This window comes from Chamaea fasciata, unplaced genomic scaffold (assembly GCF_029207755.1).
Source record: "Chamaea fasciata isolate MVZ Bird 193981 ecotype frontalis unplaced genomic scaffold, bChaFas1.0.hap1 SCAF_26, whole genome shotgun sequence".
NCBI classification, from domain to species: domain Eukaryota; kingdom Metazoa; phylum Chordata; class Aves; order Passeriformes; family Sylviidae; genus Chamaea; species Chamaea fasciata.
Window position 1 is genome coordinate 3,625,470 of NW_027094111.1, and position 20,150 is coordinate 3,645,619.

The 20,150-nt window shown below is 49.6% G+C and overlaps 3 protein-coding genes and 1 long non-coding RNA gene across 7 annotated transcripts; 1 reads left to right on the forward strand and 3 right to left on the reverse strand.

The window, feature by feature from the left end:
* Positions 1-1,140: 1,140 nt before the first annotated feature.
* SNIP1 (Smad nuclear interacting protein 1) lies at positions 1,141-5,482 on the reverse strand. 2 transcript variants are annotated; one of them, XR_010723896.1, is made up of 5 exons: positions 5,291-5,466; positions 5,116-5,218; positions 4,078-4,664; positions 2,193-2,586; positions 1,141-2,085 (listed from the first exon to the last, which is right to left on the reverse strand). XR_010723896.1 is itself a non-coding variant. In XM_066204652.1 (4 exons), the coding sequence occupies exons 1-4, from the start codon at positions 5,449-5,451 to the stop codon at positions 2,322-2,324; spliced, it is 1,116 nt and encodes a 371-aa protein (XP_066060749.1). In that variant the 5' UTR covers positions 5,452-5,482; the 3' UTR covers positions 1,141-2,321. The 2 variants fall into 2 exon arrangements, 1 of the variants encoding a protein (XP_066060749.1); XM_066204652.1 differs by having other exon boundaries at positions 1,141-2,586; positions 5,291-5,482.
* Positions 5,483-5,560: 78 nt separating this feature from the next.
* Positions 5,561-15,335, forward strand: DNALI1 (dynein axonemal light intermediate chain 1). Of its 3 annotated transcripts, none has more exons than XM_066204654.1 (6): positions 5,561-5,655; positions 5,774-5,868; positions 5,950-6,119; positions 7,246-7,424; positions 8,100-8,264; positions 14,738-15,335. In XM_066204654.1, the coding sequence occupies exons 1-6, from the start codon at positions 5,575-5,577 to the stop codon at positions 14,873-14,875; spliced, it is 828 nt and encodes a 275-aa protein (XP_066060751.1). In that variant the 5' UTR covers positions 5,561-5,574; the 3' UTR covers positions 14,876-15,335. The 3 variants fall into 3 exon arrangements, with proteins under 3 accessions (XP_066060751.1, XP_066060752.1, XP_066060753.1); XM_066204655.1 differs by lacking the exon at positions 14,738-15,335 and adding an exon at positions 9,193-9,534; XM_066204656.1 differs by lacking the exon at positions 14,738-15,335 and adding an exon at positions 9,382-9,534.
* On the reverse strand, positions 6,257-6,781 carry LOC136301552 (uncharacterized). The gene is made up of 3 exons (XR_010723897.1): positions 6,541-6,781; positions 6,428-6,448; positions 6,257-6,329 (listed from the first exon to the last, which is right to left on the reverse strand). It is a non-coding gene; the product is annotated as an uncharacterized lncRNA (long non-coding RNA).
* GNL2 (G protein nucleolar 2) lies at positions 10,156-20,150 on the reverse strand. Its single transcript, XM_066204653.1, has 16 exons — positions 19,995-20,150; positions 19,832-19,916; positions 18,822-18,916; positions 17,813-17,952; positions 16,430-16,614; positions 16,105-16,171; positions 14,871-15,029; positions 14,198-14,311; positions 13,922-14,050; positions 13,477-13,581; positions 13,231-13,389; positions 12,959-13,084; positions 12,193-12,635; positions 11,484-11,563; positions 10,738-10,835; positions 10,156-10,336 (listed from the first exon to the last, which is right to left on the reverse strand). The coding sequence occupies exons 1-16, from the start codon at positions 20,056-20,058 to the stop codon at positions 10,199-10,201; spliced, it is 2,187 nt and encodes a 728-aa protein (XP_066060750.1). The 5' UTR covers positions 20,059-20,150; the 3' UTR covers positions 10,156-10,198.

The following is a 20,150-nucleotide window of genomic DNA, read 5'->3' on the forward strand; positions in this document are numbered from 1 at the left end:
TCAGTATTCCTTGATTCTACCATTCTCAAGGATTTCAATATTCTGTGGTTCTGCCAGTCTCAAGGATTTCAGTATTCTGATTCTGCCAGCCTTAAGGATTTTATTATTCTGTGATTCTGCTGGCCCTAATGATTTCAGTATTCTGCGATTCTGCCTGCCTTAATAAATCAATAACCTTACTGATTTCAGTATTCCATGATTCTGCCTGCCCTAAGGATTTCGATATTCTGTGATTCTGCCAGCCCTAATGATATCAATATTTCGTGATTCTGCCAGCCTTAGTAACTCAGAGATCCCGTGATTCTGTGGTCTTTAGGGTCCCCCTGAAAGGAATGAGGGGTTTGTCTTTACAAACCAACTGTGGACCTGCTAATGGATAAAACCAGTGCTGAGAAATAGAAACACGGGGAAGGATTCCACTGATTGATGAATGGAATCAGAGGGAGCTGTCTTTACAGATCTACTGTAGGTCTGCTGATAAATAAAATTGGATACCGAGAGATGAAAGAAGCAATGGGAAGAACCATAAATTCCATAGGAATTCCACTGATTGACAGAAGAAAAAGGGGGTCTGTATTAGGTGATTCAGGAAGTCTGTACCTGTCAAGTACCTCAGCCTTGGGGAAAGGGAGGGAAATGCACCCAGGAAATTGGGATAAAAAGGAGGCTGCATCCTCTAACAATTTGAGAGACTCCCATAGGAAATGCCCCATGACCTCTCCCTTTATTCAAATAAAGTTACAGGACTCCTCTGTCTCCTTTTTGGACATTAACCTCTGGTGTTTGTGGATTAATTTTGCTGACACCTCCAACCCAAACCTTTCTATGATCCTATTAAACTGTGTCACTCTGATCCTCTGCAGTGACACTGGGGGGCCAGTTTGCACTTTAGTCATTCTGTCACTTCACATTCCTGTGTGAACTGTGTCAGGGGACACAGCATGAGCCACCCTCATGTGAGAAAGGCCTGGTCAAGGGGAGCAGTACAAACCTCCTGTGCTCACAGCCCCTCCAGGATACAAACTATGCAGTTTTTAACTTATTTCTTTACTACAGAAACAAGTACAGAAACTTTGTTTCTTTCGAGGGGAAAAAAAAAAAAGACACTAGAAAAATATTACAACTGAAAGCAAACAGGGCTAAATTTACAAATTGTTTATTTAAAAACCCTTGGAGTAGATATAAAGGAGCTCCTCCTGCTCAAACCCCATCCTACCCATCTGAAACCCCACAGCAATGCCCCATATTTACACTATCAATGTGTACAACAAGCACCTTGGTGTACAGTCTGTACACAGCAGGGACCAACAGGAGAGACCACAAACACCCAGGTGGATCAGGAAAGTGTGGGACATACACACTGAACATAAAGCAACGTGGAGGAGACACCAAAGACTCTGCAGCTCCCAGTGACTGGGACTGGTGCCTCTCTCCCTGAACACTGACTGACTTCTTCACTGTGTTAAACAAGTGACACGGGTAAGTTTTTATAAAAAGAGAACTTAAATAGTGCAAACTGGTTAAAACACGTCACCCTATGAAAGATGTTTCTGTGTGATACAAATAAACCCTGGGGTGGGGTCAGAAATAAGGGCTCTAGCTTTCAACCCAGACAACTCCACATCCAGGACAGTTTCAGCATCATGTGTGGGAACAGGAAACTTGGGTCACAGTCTCATCACCTGAAATTCCAGGAACTGTTTAACTTCTGTTTCCCATTTCCAGGCAGAATTCCAGTGAAATGCCCGTCCCTCAGTCACCATGAGGCAAATTAAATACCCAAAACATACAAATACATGAGGGTCTTTGCCACATTTCTGCCATTTTAGCAGTGATCCAGGTAAATTCTCCTGTCAGAACTCCCAACAGGCAGAGGAATTTGGCAAACTACAGAACAGGACGTGCACCAGTTACTCTCTAACTAAGTTAATCTTTCAGTCTGTAGCATTTTCAAAGGGCTATAACAAAACAAGCCATGATTTTCCAGATGCTGTCTGTGTTTGACATGGTTTGCTGGAAGAGTCTGGCAACATCTGTGGAGGGTTTTCAGCACCAGAGCTTTCACGTCCAGGTGCTCTTCGGCTTCTTGGGGAGAAAAATAAAATAAAAGTAAAGCTGTATTTCCTGATATGCAAAACTATCAAAGACAAAAAACGAGCAAAGCCCCCCAAAAACAAACTATGGGAACAGACCAGCAACACAGAAAGGACTTTAAGGCAACAAGAGGCGTCAGTGCTGCAATGCTCCGTGTTCACATCCCAGTCCCGTTCAACCACAAGGAGCTTCTCTTCTCTGCCTCTCCCCAGCTTCCTCCTCATCCGTTAACTGTCAGACTCTTCCTCCTTCTCCTCATCCTCATCATCGTCCTTTGCGTTGGCCTCGGATTTATCCGAGGACTCGTGGAGCAGGACGTACTCCCTGCTGCTGAAGCCAAACTTGAGCACGTCCTTCTCCTTCAGTTCGTAGTAGCGCTGGGGCTCGATGCGCTGGTTGTTGAGGAAGGTGCCGTTCCCCGAGCCCAGGTCGATGATGTAGGGCCTCACCCTGCGCCCCACGGTGCCGTCAGCCCGGGTGTACTCCACCAGCCTGCAAAACAGACACTGCCTGAACCACCAGAGAGACAGCAAGCGTGCTCTGAAAGCAGCTGAGATCCGAGCAGGTGGGTCTGTACAGTGAACACCGTCCCCAGATCGGAGCAGCCCAATGAGAGCAACAAGAAACTGTGAGACAGAGAGGCTGCAGCATTCCCTAAACCTCTGGTGATGTAACACAGCAACTCCTGCACTGGGACGGATGTTCTCCAAGAGAGCACTGTTGACAGCAGCAGCAGCAGGAGCCCCCTCTGCATCAGAGCACAGCTGCCCTCACTGAGAGAGAGCAAACCAACAAATTCCTCCTCTAAATGCTTTTCCTGTCAGTCACACCTAGTAGGTGATTCCAGCCTGGACTCACACCCCATGCTACATTTAACCCGACTATGTGGCTTCTCTGCTTTCAGCTAAATTACAGGAATCTCAGATATATCGGACCACTGCTGGGATGATCCACACACCGATTCCATTCCTAATGTGCCAACAGCAAACCTGTCGTGAAAGAAAGACTCCAAATATTTCAGAAGGCAAAGAGTATAGAAAAAGAAGGGTTTATTTTCTAATTCTTACTACCTTTTATAAGATGTTCCAATACAGACTTAACATGACTGGTGAACAGGAACGACACCTCTCTAATCCTATTGGTTAACTAGAGAAACAGCAAAACAGCACTTGGAGAAAAGACTGGAGAAAGGATAGTTGCTTGCCAAGATTGTTTTGAGAAAGGAGAGTTGTTTGCTGTCACCCTGATTTTTTCAGCTTTCTGATGTTTTGTATTTCTGTACTTGAAGTCAGAGTCTGTGTTGTTGTGGTGTACAACAGCGTCACTCCCCACCACCCATCCCAAGGCGTGTGCTGCTTCCCTCCCCAGGCTCCCTGACCTGCTCACCTGCTGGGAAAGATGAGACAGGGAAAGCCTAAAAATATGATTGCCAGGCAAGAAATACTGAAAATATAAAACCTGTGAGGGATATAGAAATGAAAGCTAGCTTTGAGATGTAGGCATGGCAGGCAGGAAGACAGCGACTAGCTGGTGATTGGTTGGGTGATAACAGACAAAAGGAGCTCTAGGGAGTAGCCCCCCACTCAAGGTATCAGGGAAAAGTTAGATAAGAAAGTAGCCTTTAGAGTTTAGAATTCAGATTAATATGGTAATATAGCAGTTCTCATAGGCTGCATGCAAAGTTTGTAGGTTTTGTATCTAGCACCAGTTGATTAACGTAAAGTAGAATATTCATTAGAGGAGAAGATAAAATGTAACGGGGTCCTCGGCCCTTCTTTTGGCCCTTTTTGGCCCTTTCCCCCTTCTTACCCCTTGCTCTCACCCCTTTTGCTTTTACCTATTATCTCTCTCTCCCCCCTTGAGGCATCCCTCCAGCCGAGGCTGGTGGCTGAAGGCAGACCCCCTTTGAATAACGGGCACTAAACCCTCACATTTCTCTAAGCGTCTCAGCTTTGCAGAGTTCCCTGCAGCCCCGACACTCACCGGTACTGGAAGACGGCGTGCTGCTTGGAGCAGGAGGGGTGGTCGATGGGGATGTCGGCGATGCGGCGGTGCCGGCCCAGCAGGTAGGCGCTCTGCCGGTGGATGTACATCACGGGCAGGAACTCGTCGTTCTTGAAGGGGTACAGGCGCCAGCGGGTCTTGGGGATGCGCGCCTCGGGGGGCTCGCTGTACTTGATCACCACGCCCCTGAAGGTGTTGGTGTCCTCCAGCAGGGCTCCCGACAGCTCGAAGCTCGGCTTCTGCTTGTTCTCGGTGCTTTTCTCTTTGGGTTTGCTCTCCGGCTGCCACAGCTCGGAGTTGTGGTTGCCGCTGCCCTCGGTGCCCTGCCGGTGCTCCCGCCTCCTCTCGTTGTAGAATTCCCTCTCGGCCTGCTGCTCCCGCAGGTTCTGCGTGTCCCGCTCGTGCCCGCGAGTCCCCGGCCTCTCACCGGGGTTCTTCTTCCTGTCAGAGTGCTCCTTGTGCCTGTCCCTGTCCCCGCTCCTGTCCCTGTCCCGCCGCTGCTCCTGCTCCAGTGGGTGCCTCTGCTTCCTCTCCTCGTTGCCCCTGCGGCAGTGATCATCTCGCTCCTGCAAGGGACAGCCAGGATGAGAGAGCAGCACGTCAGCCTTGGCCTTCCAGGAAATCCCAATCCTACACACTGGGAAAACACACACTGGGACGTGTGTGTGCAGCTCTGATACGCCGTGGGACAGATTTCCTTGCCAGACTGGTTGGGTTCCCACGATTTGCATGGAATAAAGCACCAGAAACAGGCGGTGTGGCCTGCTGGGGGCGAAGGACGCAGCTCCCAGGGACGCCTGAGCTGTGGCACAGGCTGGGCTCCAACAGGAGCTCCGGGCATTGGCGGCACAGCTGAGCTGGGCAGCGGGAGCTCCCGACTGGCCCAGATCTCCCCTCTGCTCACGGGACACGATGCGGGGCCCAGTCTGAACTGACAGGCGGCGGCGCCTTCTCTGCCTGCCACGGCCGAGTCTCCGGGAACCGACAAGGCCCCGCTGTACGGACAGCACCTCTTACCTGCTTTACCCTCACGGCGCCGTGATGCGGGCTGTGGCTGCGGCTCCTCCTGCCTCGCGGGGAGCGGCTCCTCCGCCCGGACCGGCTCCTCCGCCGGGGCGACCTGGGGAACAACGGGAGGGGTTGAGCGGCGGGGCCGGGCCGAACGTGGGGCCGAGCGGCCGGGCCTCCCTACCTGCTGCCGCGGCTGCCCGCGCGCGGCCCTGCCGGACCTCGCCGCTCCTCTCCCGGCGGCGACGGGCTACGCCGGGGGCTTCTCCGCTCGGCCTTCACCACCACCGCCGCCTCCCGCCGCCGCCGCCGCTCTCGCCTCCGTTCCTCCGCCGCCGCCTCCATGGCGCCCGTCCCGACGGGAAGTGCCGCCGCTTCCGGCCCGCGGGCACTTCCGCCCGCCGCCGCTTCCGCCCGGCCGTTGCTGCGCCTGCGCGCGGTCGCCATGGTGACGGGGCCGCGGCCGCCATGGCGGCGCCGCCGGAGTCGCTGCTGCGCTACAGCCAGCCCGTGCTGGTGTCCCGCCGAGGGGACAGGGCCTCCGCGGGGGTGAGCGGCAGCGCGGGGCGCGCAGGGGGATATCGCTACCGCCGCCAGGGGTGAGCGGGCAGAGGGCACCGCGGTGCCCTGCCCGCTGTTACGGCGCTGCGCTCTCCTGTCCCCGCAGAGACAGCCGCAGAAGGGGCCGCCCCCGCGGACCCCCGCCAGCATCCCGTCCTCGCAGCAGCCGCAGGAGCTCCTGAACCTCATCCTGCCGCCGCGGTGAGCGGGGCCGGGCCGGGGCCGGTAGCGGGGCCCGGGGGCGCCCGGTGACTCCGGTAACGGCCCGTGTTTCTCCGGCAGGGAGTGGGAGGAGGCGCGGAAGCTCTGGGTGCAGGAGGTGTCCACAGCGCCCAGCACCCGCCGGGACGTCGTGCTGCTGCAGGAGCAGCTGGACCGGCAGCTGCAGCAGCGGCAGGCGCGGGAGACCGGGCTGTGCCCCGTGCGCAGGGAGCTCTACACGCAGTGCTTCGGTCGGTGCGCCCACACACATGGGACAGGCTGGCGGGAGGTGCCTGCGCATGGAAAACAGCTCTAAATACTCTTAGTTATTCGCTTAGTTGCACTTAAACCAAGTTTATTTGAAGTAACGTAAAGCCGTGTGTACCTTAGGCACCCCGATGACACAGTGCTGGGCTCCCAAAGGCGAGGGGTGGCCTTTGGAGAGCAGGATGCCCCCATAGCTGCAACAATTCATCACACGTTTTTAAGTGTTTGCTGTTACAGCTTTAGGGCATCACTGGTATTACCTGAAGGGGCTGCACCACCACTCTGCTTTTACCTGCTGTGCTCAGTGCTGAGACTGCAATGTAACAAAACAAATCAATTATTCCTGTCTCTAGTACATGTCATGTCCTACATGTGGACCCATTTACCCCAAAGGCCTGCATTTACCTTTCCAGGAACCTCTTTATTCCCTCAGGGTCCCATTTACCCTTCCAGGACCCCATTTATTCTTTGAAAACCATCTTTACTCTTCCACGACCCCATTTACACCTCAAGACCCCAGTGAACCTTTAGGGCCACATTTACCCTTTCCAGAACCCTGTTTCACACCGTCATGTAATAGGGACTGTGGGGAGACAAACACAGATAGTGCTAAAGGTAATCCTGCCTCCAGTATATTGCAGCTGTGTTAATTATCAAAGAGTGTGAACAGCCTTCCCCTCACAGTGTGATAAGAGCGAGTTAATAGAGAGTTAGTTGAAGTGCTGTGAGGAGGAAGGGACACGAGGTTGTGTGAGGGAACAGCCACTGTACGAGGGACAGACAGGGGTAGGTGGCTGTGCTGGGGACAGGAAAGGGTGAGCTGGAACTGCAGAAGGAAGGGAGAAGAAGGAGAGAGAGAAGGCAGAGCTGCGTGGATCTGCCCATGGGAGGCTACATAGAAAAGTTATGAGAGATTTGTAGATAACAAGGTCCTGACGCTTGGAGCCCTCTGAAATTTTTACAGCAGCACTCTGAGTGCAGTGTCCGTCCCGACAACCACAGCGACAGTATTTATCTGTCCCTGGCAGTGAGGTGCGGGGGGTGGGTGAGAGGAGCAGCTGTGTCCCTGTCCCAGACGGAGGCACTGCAGCCCCCGTGTGCTGTTCGCAGACGAGCTGATCCGGCAGACCACGGTGAGCTGCGCCGAGCGGGGGCTGCTGCTGCTGCGGGTGCGCGACGAGCTGCAGCTGACCCTGTCCGCCTACCAGGCGCTGTACGAGAGCAGCGTGGCCTTCGGCGTGCGCAAGGCGCTGCAGGCCGAGCAGGGAAAGGCGCACCTGGAGAAAAGGGTGAGTGGGGAGCCCCGCGACGGCGCTTCCCGCGTGCGGAAAGGGCAGATTTTATCTCCTTAAATCCACTGTTTCCACGGGATGGCAGCAAAGCCCGTCAAAGGACTCACTGTACTCAGGCTTAGCTGCACTTCTGAAGCTTGTTCTACAACACACCACTTTGTCCTCATGCCTTAAGTTTTAGCTCTCATGTTTTTCAGATTCTGTACGGCATTAGTGTATAACTCTGAACTTCATACAGAGTGTTAGCAAGTTCTCCTCACAGTTTAGTCAGACAAAACAATCCTTTTCCAGCCCAAGAACACCATTGCAGCTTCAGGCCTAAAAGTATAGGCAACAGCAGATTGAGGAGAGCAATCTGGCAGGATGGGACTTCACAACCTGAAGCTGCAATTGGACAATTAACCCCAATATGTAAATGGACCAAAACTTATAAAAGTGTGAAAACTCGTGACCCATGGTGCATCTTGGGGGTAGCCTTCGCCAGGTTCTTGTACTGCCCAAGGTGTACCCTTTGAAATTGAAGGCCTTTTTTTTTAAAAAAAAAAACCCTACTTTATTCCTTTAACACTGTCCAGCCTCTGTTCTAGGTAGCCCCTCAAGGCATCAGTCCCATCTTAACTGCAAACTGACTGTTTGCCAACAAAACTTGAGACATCCCTGCTCTTTTCCAAGATTGTAGAGCTGGAAGAGGAAAAGAAGGAGCTGGAAAAACAAGTGAGTGAAGCGAAAGCGAAATGTGAGGCTATTGAAAGGCAGGAAACTGAACGGCGAGAAATAGAAGAGAAGAAACACGGTGAAGAGGTTCAGTTCCTCAAACGGACAAACCAGCAGCTGAAGGTCAGTAAAAATCCAGAATTCCAAATACTAGTGGTGAAATTCTCATTAAAAAGCATTAAAGCCCTAGTAACACAACACACCATTTAACATTAAATATTACCCAAGAACAACTGTGCAGGGACTGGATAATTATTTGTGCATGTGGCTTTGGGGAGAACAGAGCTTCTGTTCTGTACTTTGTTTTTAAAAGAAGAATCCCACATCTTTTGAGTAAGGAAAGAATGTCACCCTGAACAACATTAAATGTTTCTGGCTACAGCTAAAACCATTTCCCTCAGAGCAAGCTGCTTTTCCTGCAGATCCTACTTTCTAACTCACATATTCAGACTGCCCTGGAATTTTTTTGGGACACAAAATCTTAGCTCAGATGTGTGTTGTCCCTGAATTCATTTCTTCCTTGAAGTACCTGTTCTTGACCAGCTGTGTGTGCCACTGCTCTGAGTTATTGTGGTGGCTGCTCCCATCCATCCACCAACTGGTATCAAATTGTCTCAGTAATCACAAAACTTGCTGTTCCCAGAGACAGTCCATGTTCCAAATGTCGGAGAGCCAAATATTTAATTTAGCTCACATAGTCCAGCCTGAAATCAGAGAATTCAGACCACTGTTTCCACAGCTTTTATTTAATTTCCCCCTCGATGCTTCACATTCTAAACTCAGTCCCTCATCGTACAACAGAGCCAAGGCCAGCTCTGTTCTCCTCAGAATGCAACAAGTGTGCATGCCAGGAACAGCAAACTGATTTATAAAACATGTAGGAATGGAATTGTTGGGGAACAAACCTGGCCTGGCTCTCCTGGCAGCAGCGCAATGTCCCTCAGCTCCTTGCTGTGAACATCCAACAGAAAAATTAGCCCTTCACAGCACTGAGGGTTTATTTTTTAGGTTAGGGAATCTAATTTGTCTCACGGTCTCATTTGTTTTTCAGGCCCAACTTGAATGCCTCATTGCAGCAAAGAATTAATTGTTTTGTTGTCCTCAAGGCAGGCTCAGAAGAGCTGTCAGAGCAAGAAGCTTGCAATTAGTGACAAAGATTTGTCTTCCTAAAATGATCTTGAGTTTTCACTTACCAGTAACAGCAGGCAGTGTAACTGTGTTCTTTCTTTCTCTCTTGAAGAGCTGAAATTCAAGAGCTTCTTTAATTACTGCTCCCTCCTTCAGAGCCATCTCAGCAGTCAGCTCTTTGAACAGTGAACTTGTCTGGGACTTGCCTGTTGGTAACGTGCTAATGACCTTCAAAGCAATAACTAATAAACCTTTTTAAGTGCAATCTCTCTGACATTATTAGTTTGAAAACGTTGTGGAAGATTCAGAAACAATATAAAAGTGACTACAAGACAAGTAAGTCACGTGCACCAAGAAAGAAATGGCAGCTCACTCTTGGACAGGTGCCTTGGGGTGTCAACTGTAATGGAAATCCCTTGTCAGACCATCAGCAGTAACTGAGCACAGGTGACACCAAAGCTCTGGGTGTGATTGTTTCTAGTGAAATGAAGAGGCACAATGGCAGTCATAGGTTCATTTCTCAGTGGAAGCAAATGAAATCCGTGCTTGAGGTACCTCTGTGAGCAGCTGGTTACAAAGCACGTGAACACAGGAAAGAGAACTCCCTGTAGTCATGTGAAAAACCCCATAAAGCCAGTTTCCAGAAAAAAACCCACCCAGACCCCACCACTGAGCAACACTGGGATAGCTGTTTGGCTACTGCAGTGTTTGCTGGCCTAGGACAGCGATGTGGAAATACCATCAGCTCCAAGAGCACAAAGAACTTTCAGATGATGCAGAAACAAAGAGAGAGATGCTGCTGCTGGGGCCAGGACAGACCGGTCACACTGGGCTTTGAACAGGAACCGCAAGTTTTATAGTAAAAAAAGCCACCGCATGCTAGAGCTGTTTTATGTAAAATTTAATAGAATAAGCAGCTATTGCTTATGTTAGGATTTTTTCTGCTTTGATCTTTGTCCCTCCAAGCCAATTTTTTTCTTGTTCTTATTCTTATTTTTCACGTTGTGAGTTTCATAATACCGGACTCCGACTTTCTTGGAGCGCTGCTGCCTCTCGGCTCGTCTCCTCTGCAAACACAAAACACATTAGCAAATCCCCAGCATCCAGAGCCTCGGTGTCTGCAGCTCTCCAATATTCTTCACTTTGCATTCCACATATGTTAAGTAAAAAAAAGAATTTAAAACAAAATGTTACTGATGTGACTCTATATGGAACCCATCCCCTAAGCTCCACTCCAGTCTTTGCAGAAGTGGCCAGCAAGGTACAAGATGCAGTCTGGTGTGCACAAGAGGGAGGTGATAGAAGTTGTCACAGAATATTCATATGAAAATTCAGTTTTCATTGCCCTTCTCTTCATGCCCAAAGTCTCAAGGCTCTTTAGTAAGAACAGGCTCTTTAGTGGTATCACCAAGGATAAAAAAGCCAGCTTATTTCCCTGCTCAGTTGTACTACAGGAAAGCACACTTACCTCTTTGGATGTGAGTTTCTTACGAGGCTTTTTACCCAACTGGTCATCATCGTCACCACTTTCCTCTTCTTCTTTCTTTCTTTTCTTCCCTGAGCTGCCTGCAAACAGCAGAGATCATGCACTTGCTATCTTCCAGAACACTCATTTGTTTGAAGAACTTCAGGCTAAGGGAAACCATCTCAACTCCTTGAGCAACACATTCCCTTGGCTGCATTTAGAGCTTCTACCAAAACAACATGAATGTTCCTCACAAGGGAGTCACAGCTATTATTGTGAAAACCACTCTCGGGAAGCAGGTTGCTCCAGCCCCATCCAAGTCCAGGAGAATTCCACAGTCCTGTCAGGGTCTCACACCTAACTCTGACTTTACTCAAACTGACTACAACAACAAGCAGTAAAAACCTATAGCCTGAAGTATTTTTGCTTTTGTAACACCCTAAACCCCATCCACTCCTTCCTGAAACACCCCAGGGAAGGGGAGCTGCTCTGGCTGGAACCCAACACTTGCCTTCACTGTATCCTCCCTCACTAAGAGGGACCTCTCCCATCACACAGCTGTTCTGTAGGAAGGCTGCACTGGATCAGCAGCAGGCCTTGGGTCAGCTAAAGAGAGATTTAAGTAGTTTTAGGGGAAAAGAACTTGCACACAGGATCCAGTGGATGCTTCTCCCCTTAACGCCATTTCTTTTCTGTGGCTCATAGGATTTCCAAATGTAAATTAAGAACATCTACTAATTTTGTTTTACCTCTGTCTTCAGTTTCTTTGGGTTCTTCAGCCTTCTGGGTGGATTTTGCAAACACTTTGTCACTCAGTCCCTTGGGGATTCTATGGAAGATAAAACCAGCAATAAAAGATTGTTGTTACACAAACTGTGACCACCTCTGAGAAGCCATCAGACTCCAGCAGATCCCAGTTCCCTGTCAGCATCAAAGCCAGTCTAGAATATTGCAATACCCCTGGTTGCTGTGCTTGTGTGCTATATGAGAGAGAAAACACAGCACTTAAACCTTGAAATCTCAGTCCTCACAAGGCTGGTGGGTGAGCTTTGCTAAAACTGGGCCTATTGTATGGGCCAGGATTCACTGCACATGCAGGAAGACCCAGGTATATCCAGCCTTGGTATTACCCCACATCAAGGAGAGATCCAAGGATGCAATATTGCTGCCCAGAAAACCAAGATAATGGTAACTCTAATCCACAGGTTAAGAGGCAGCTTTCCAAAAGTGAGAAAAATTTTAATTTGCTGGTAAATAGCAGCTCTTGGAATAATCTTTCAAAAACAAACTGCTACTTGGCCCAACTTCCAACCCTTAGAGCTAAGCCAGATAAGCTGTGGCAATCTGTGTGTGCCAGCACGGGGGAACTTATCAAGGAAGTCAGAAATGGAGTCAAACTACAGCAGAACCTCATCAACCCTTTTTCCCCCTGCAGTGTATTTGGACAGATTCAGGTACCTTATTGCTGAGAATCTCTTGGCCTTGGCTTTATCCAAAAATTTTTTGTATTTTGCAATCTTGTCCTCCAAAGCCTTAAGAACTGCTTTAGAGCTCTCCTGGGCACCTGGTGCAGCCACCTGCAATTCCTCCTTTCCTGGATCCTGATGTTGCTCCTTTTCCTCATTCTCCTCCTCCTCCTCCTCCTCTCCAAAGGAATCATCAAAACCTGTGTCTGAGTCATCAAAACCTGGCACATCCACAGGAACCAGGTCTTCTTCTGAGAACTGAGGAGCCACGTTAATCCTGCCAAAGTTCTGCCGGACCTGGGACATGAGCTGCCTGATTTCAGAGTTTGTGTTGTTCTCCTCTTCTGCTGGTTCCACACTTGTTGCCACCTTCTCAGAGACTTTCTCCTCAGTATTTTCTTGGATGGATGTCACAGATGCTTCCAACACAGGAGGCTGAAAGGAAGACCAGGATATATCATCCCCAAAGTCTGTCCCACCATCTACAGGAACAACTTCCATTTTCTCTCTTTGGAAGAAGCCTAAGATGACAACATGATTACTGACATTTCTGGTAGTCAGTAATGACTCAGACATCTCAGTAAAGAGCACTGCTACCTGGTCCTCACCAAATTCAGGTGTCACCTGAAGGATCATGCCTGGCCAGAGCCCAGGACATGCACTGCCCAAGTTTCATGGCACTCTGGGAAGGGCAGCAGTGAATACCATTGGAAAAATCAAATATGTGGGAAGAGGAGGCACAAGCATCACATTCTTACCTGGGCACCTGGCTGACCTGGGGCTTCATTTGGTGCATTCGGTGGCTTCACAAAGAAAGGGATTCTGCCCCTCTGCCAGTCATTGAGAACCATCTTGCTCACAGTCTGCAAGTCAGGCTCACCACCCTGAGAAAAAACAGGATCAGTTTATGTCCATGTTTGCAGGGCACACAGCCCTCCTATGCCCTGTGAGCAACAGAAACATGGCCATTTCCCATGCTCAGAACAGGCCACACGCTCTTCCACCCTGCAAATGCAGGAAGTTGTTGCACCTTTAGCAGTTTTCCAGTCCTGGCAGCAAGTTTCTCAAGGAAGTCTTCTGCATCTGTCCAGCAATCAATTTTGTACGTCTTCCTGATGTACTCTGCTTTAGCTCTTTCCAGCACAGCAACAATATGGTCTTCAGGGCTCCTAATCTTTTCAACTTGAACCTGAAAAAGCACAGAAGAGGATCAACCCTCTGAGACCATCACAGTGACAACAAGCAAAGCTTTCCAGCACCCAGTGCAGACACATACCACTCCCTTCAGCACAATGTCTGTCTCTGAGTCTCCTGATGGATAAACCACCCCGGGGGAGTCGATGAGAAAAATCCGCCGCATCAAGGTGATGTATTGCCACACCTGCAAGAGATCAGCAGCTCCCCATCAGCACCTTCCACACAGTCCTTGTTTAATTTTTCAAGACCAGAGTCAGAGAAACAGAGCCTGCCCCAGCATTTGGATCAGGAGTGCACAGACAGGGAGCGAGGTCAGCTGAGCATTCCCATCACAGCCCTGCAGTACAGCAGAGTGGGAATTTGGGAATGCTGCCAGAGCAGTGCCTCAGAGCAGGGACTGTCCATTAGCCCCTCCTCAGGGTCACACAGCCTGTGCAAGGCAGTGCAGAACTTGACATTAGGCTGATTTCACACGAATTCTACCCTTGATCACATTTGTATCTTTAACAGAGGGACGTTCCTACCTTTGTCTCCCCTGCAATGGGGGCCACACTGCACACCTTCTTGGACCGTAGGGTATTGATCACTGAGCTCTTGCCAACATTGGGGTAACCAATGAATCCCACACTGATCTGCTTCTTGTCAGAGTGTAACTGGTGAGAAATAATACCTTGTTTTACACCTTGGAGTGAGGGACAGAATTACCACTGCAGTCCTGCACCCACAAATGCTAACAAAGTGAAAGACTACACACAGTAACCCCCCAAAACCAACCCCAGATCCCCAAAATTGTTTTGTACCTTTCCAAACTGCCTTAGGAGCTGTATGAAGGCACCTTTGCCAAATGGGTTTGTGAGGCTGGCGTGGAAAGCCAGTGTTGGATACTCCTGGGAAAGGACAGCAACCCAACGCTTCTGGAGAGGCAAAGGGGACTGGGTTAGAGACCCAGGGCTGGACAGTGACACTCTGTGCCCAGAGAGGAGCACACAGCATCTGCACCAGGCTCACAACTGCAGCTGGCCATGAACATTGCTAGGGAAGAACCTTTGAAGCACTTCTCCAACCCAACAGCTAAAAGCACTGAGTATTGTTTGTATAAAAGACAAACAATTTCCCAAAAACGCCTTCACTGCTAGCTAAAACTCATTAGTTTAATGACATAAAGCAAACCAGCTGGGGTGGATATGGATCCTAGGCAGACTAACATTTAGCACACTCTGGAGACAACAGCTGAACTGTTAAATCCAGACAGAGGAAGTAGGGAATTTGTGGCTGGCGTGTGTTGCTCAACTTGGCCAAACTTGGACAGATTTACATGGTAATTGTTACTTTTACTGCAGGCAAGCAGAGAACTCCCAGCACCCCAGTTGCAGTTCAGCCTTCCAGACCAGCATGGGGACTGGCATGGAGCTACAGCACAGCCACAACAGGAACAAAGAAGGTCCAAAGAACAACAGGCAGGACTGTGCTTACAGTGACCCAGGTAGGAACGAGATCACATTTGTTCAGGACAAAAATGAGATGTTTCCAGTGCTTCTCCTTTTTAATGTAGGATTCCACATGAGGGGAGCGAGTGCCCATGGGATCCCGGGCATCAAGAACTTGGACAACAACATCTGATGAGTCTATCACCTGAAAAATAAAAATAAAAAAAATCACACAGAAGTAAAGGATTTTGCAGAAAGCAAGATATCTGTATCTCCCAAATGAAAACCAGTCATACTTGAAACTACATCATTAATTTTAAAAACTTCACAAACTGCTACTTCCCCACAGACCAGTGAAGTTCAGACTAACACCCACTGATACTCTACTCTTTCCTCTCCTAAATCCCCTCCAAATTCAGCCTGGACAGCTGAAAGATTTTTACCTGTTCTTATGCACCTGGGAAAGCAAACACTACACCCAAATGGGAAAACTAAAGTGCTGCAGCACACAAACCCCCAGTGTTCATCATCCATTCAGCAACAACTCCCTTCTACCATTTCATAACGGATCAGGGTATAAAGGATGTTTTCTGGACCAATATGAAACACACAACCAAGCAGGAACCTGCTGTTAGTCCACGAAGCAACTACAGCAGGGAGCTGTCATTTTATGACTTGCTTCAAGCCAAGTGAATTTGTTTCACAGCTTTTTCCTGCAGTTTTGGCAGCCTCTTACTGAAATCTGTTTTGCTCAACCATTCCCAGTGCTTTTAGATCCAAATGAAAAGGTTTTAAGCTACATTCAGAAATTCAGAGGAAAAAGCCAAGCAATTTCACACCTAAGAGTCACTGAGAGCACACAAACTGCTCATATCACCCCAATCCACTCAGTCTCCATTTCTCTGGCAGTCTTGGTGGCTCGTGGAGAACTGAGGGTCAGAGATCTCCCAAGACAATGCCATCAACATGCCAGATGTTTTTAGCCTAAAGAAACTGAAGGGAACATGACTCTTTTACTTGTGGTGAAGACTCAGGGATTCAAGAGAATCTTAAACCTTCACTCTGCCAGTCCTCTTCTAGATCACGTACTTTAAGAATGTTTGTTCCTGTAGGACAACAGCTCAAGAATGAAGCTCAGTCAGGCAGAGATTTGGAAATGAAAATCTGCTCTTTTTGAGGTTTTCTCATTGTTGCTGTACAGGATTTCAATGCTGTGCTGAAGCCCCTGACTGTGTAACGGCTGACAGATGTGACTGCTGCAAATTCCAAGTGCCATTTACCTTGTAGAGCTCACCCCAAATTCTTTTGGATTGTCCTTTCTTAAAGATTTCCTCTTGTGCTTCATTCCTAGAAGACATCACCAGAAACATCAACAACCAAAGACACAGGGTCAGGATCTTCTCTTCTCTTAAGCCATTTACAGACAAAACAGGGGACAAAGCCCAAGCAACAGTTGGTATTTAGCCAAAATCCCAAATTCAGCTAATCTCCTTTTCCTTCCTCCTCACACAGTAACAACATTGATGAAGGTACCAGACACTTCTTTAAAAACAAGGCTGGCTTTTCATATGTGTAAACAATGAATCATTTTTCCTTTCCAGTCACCTTACACCAGTGTCCTCTGTCACCAGGTCTCGGTCCTTGCCCTGGTCGTAAGACTCTGACGAGGCCGCAGCATTCTCCACCAGAGACTGCACATCACTTGCAGAGAGATTTGGTCTTTTCCTTTGTGATTTGGGGCCAAACGTTGTTTCAAATGTTTCTGTGTCAAGAATGTGAACTCTGGAGGTCTGAGGAAAAAACAGGTTGGTAAAATAAAACAACCCCAAGCACCTTTTTTTTCCCATCTCTCGTGACACGCAGGGGAAGGAGCCCCAAGTTCAACACAGCCCTGGCAGCCTGTAACAAGTGACAGGCACTTCCCTAACAATGTTTGAGTTTTCCAGCTCAACCTTTGAGAAACACAAGAGTGGATATTTAATAAGCAACAAAACATTCTGCGCTCGCCAACGGACCATGCTTCAGTTCTTCCACCATAAATGGTGTCAAACTCAATTACAGCCACCGTGATGAAAATTCAGCTGCTATCTTTGATCATTTCTTGTTTTTCTAACAAGGGCACAAATCTCGCCAAATTCTCAGATTTTTGTCAGGAATAATTACAATCAAAACTGTGGATTTTAAAGCTTGCAGTGAAAGCCAGCTTGCCTTGGAACAGCAAACAATCCGTCGCCGAAAGCAGCAATTTGTTTTTGTAACGCACGTTTTAACACGACTTTTCCCCAAATTTAAATAACGTTCTTATGACACCAACTTAGAAAGTTTCCATATGACAAAATAGCTACCCAACAGTCCAAAATAATGGTGAAAAAAAAATGGCAATAACTAAAACTCGATGTACTAGAAATGAAGGCTGAATGAACACGAATTTCTGATACGGGACAGAACACACGCATTTGAGTTCAAATTCACCACGTGAGTGTCTGCAGGGTGAAGCAGCCCCAGGAAAGGCCCAGGAGCTGTTAGAGGCATTGGAATATCAGCTGGAACACTAACCTATCTAAATCAGATCCTAATAGGATAGTAGCATAACCTATCATAGAATCACAACAGGCTTTGGGCTGGAAGGGACCTTAAAACCCATCCAGTGCCACCCTGCGCCATGGGCAGGGACACCTTCCACTATCCCAGGGTGCTCCAAGCCCTTTCCAGCCTGGCCTTGGACACTGCCAGGGATGGGGCAGCCACAGCTTCTCTGGGCAGCTTGTGCCAGGGCCTCCCCACTCTCACAGGAAAAAAAAATTGGGCTAATTTCCTGTTGGAAAATGAGAATTTTTTATTAAATAGTGTATCCTTCTTTGCCCTCACATTTGATTCCCACAGTGACAGGGAATCAGAACCACCCTTTCCCCAGAGTGAGCAGAGACAGCACAAGCGTCCCCAGGTGAATCACTGTGTGCACACACCTGCACAGGCAGTGATACCCACGTGTGGTTTGATCCTGTCGTAGAACAGGGACATGGGCAGCTTCTTCTGCTTCATGACCACCCTGTAAGGATCCTTCATCACAGTCTCCATCTCCTCCTGGAATTTCTGCAGGGATGATTGCTTGATCACACGAGTATTTCCTGAGTGTCAAAAACAAACATTGCACCTGGCCATTCCTGATCTCAGCTGCTCCAACTGGCGGTACTAATTAAACAAGAACTGTCCATCTAGGAACAAAAATACCAGTGACAAACCCAAAGGATTTTACTTGAGACCAAGCCCAAGTAGGCAGCCAATGCCTTTCTTTCCCACCATTTATAGGAAATTTTAGAATTTACTTAATGGCCACACACGTGGGCAAACCATGGGGAACAGCCACAAGAGCCAAATAACCACCCTCACCCCCAAAGCAAAAGGACAGGGAAGGGGTGATAATGATGCCTCAGGATTTTGGCTTTTAGATTTTTCCTGTATTTGTAATCCTGCAATTCTTTAGTGTGTGATTCTAAACTCCCCACACAGTGTGAGCTGCTGCTTCCCCAATTTGGTCACACACAACAATTCCTCTCCAGGCCTGGGGATCAAGGACACCTCACTGCCTCAGGCCCTGCGAGATGGGAACAAAAGTGAGTTGGGGGGAACAAACTTGGGGTAAATGAAGCTGTAATTGGAAGATGAACCCCCAATCTGCAAATGACCCAAACTTATAAAAGTGTGAAAACCCATGACCCATTCATCCATTTCTGGGTGCAGCCCCTGGGGGGCTTTGTCTGCCCTAAATGTACCTGCAGGGCCTTCAATAAACAGAACTGCTTTTTATCCCCCTAATTTTGTCTGCCCTCTGTTTTTAGGCAGCCCAACAAGGCATCAACAACAGCAGGGCTCCCTCACCTTCCCTCTCAGCACCTGCCCCACACAGCTCTCAGGGCACCACTGAAACAAACCCCTTCCAACACACAAAGCTCAACAGTTTTGAACTTGCTGAGGCTGGAAGTTGGACACAACTCACCAAACCATTTGATATTTGGTTCCACTCTTGCCACGGTGCCTGGAGCCACAGTTGACTGATACTGCAGAGGTTTGATCACTTTGCCATATTTGTTTCTAAGGGACAAACGAAGCCATGTCAGGGCACAAAGGGCAGCACTGACCTCCCCAGCCCTTGTGTGCACCAGGCCAGGAGCAGAGACACAAAATGCAGAAAGACCCTTCACCTACAGCCAGTGCTTCCCACGAGGGTGAGTTAATCCAGCCCTGAGGAGCAGCCAAGGCAGTCACAGCCCTTGGTCTCACTCCAGCCTGGCCAGACCCTCCCTGCAGCTGCTTGTGGCAGCCCAGGAGGGGCTCATGGGGCTGCAAAAAGCATCAAGGACCGTTTTCTAGCAAATCCCACCGTGTTCCCTCACAAAGCCTTTTAAGCAGTTCTGCCCAGCAGCTCTGCAGGACTCACCCAGACAGGATTCACAACATGAGACCTGGTTTGAATTCAGCAATATTTCAATATCCCTCCTCCCAGTTTGCTCTCCAAACCCTGGGAAATCTGGCCAGATAACTCAAACATGCTGATGTGAAACAAAAATGTCAGAGCTGCCATGGCACAGACACGGTGGGGGCTGCTCCCCTGGCAGTGAGCCCTGGCTGCAGCACAGAGGGGAACAGGAGGACTCTGTGAGGATGCTGAGGGAAGCTGAAACTCCTCAGGTATTTTGGGGCGGGCTTTGGAGCTGTGCTGCCGTGGGAATTGGGGAATTCTGTGTGCTTTGGCTCTCCTGACACTCCCCGCAGAGGCAGCAGGTGTTTCCCAGCTGTATCCCTGGCACACCGCCGGGCTGCTCAGAGCCCGGGATCAGACCGGGGATCAGGCCCCGCAGCTCCCGGGGTCACAGAGCACACGGCAGAGTGACACCGTGCCAGCACCGAGGCGTTTTGTCGCCTGTCCCCGGCGCGGCCCGGCCCGGCCGGTACCGGGAACGCGGCCGGGCCACGGCCGAGCTGCCCCGCGGGCCGGGCCGCGCTCACCTGCGCTCCTTCTGCCGGTACATGTTGAGGCGCCGGATGGTCGCTCGGTCCCGCATGTTGTTCCCTCCCTCGCCCCCGATGCGATCTGCGGAGACGAGAGAACATCAGCCTCGGACCGCTCCGGTCCGGCCCGGTCCGGCCCGACCCGCGGCCCCGTTCGTACCGGGATTGGTGCTGGCGCGGGAGGGGTTGATGGTGCAGCGGCCCTTGTAGCGCGGCTTCACCATGGTGGCGGTGGCGGTGGCGGTGACAGTGACGGTGCCGGTGTCGGTGGCGGGACAGGCCCGGAGCGCTCGGGCCGGGCCGGGGACACGCGGGC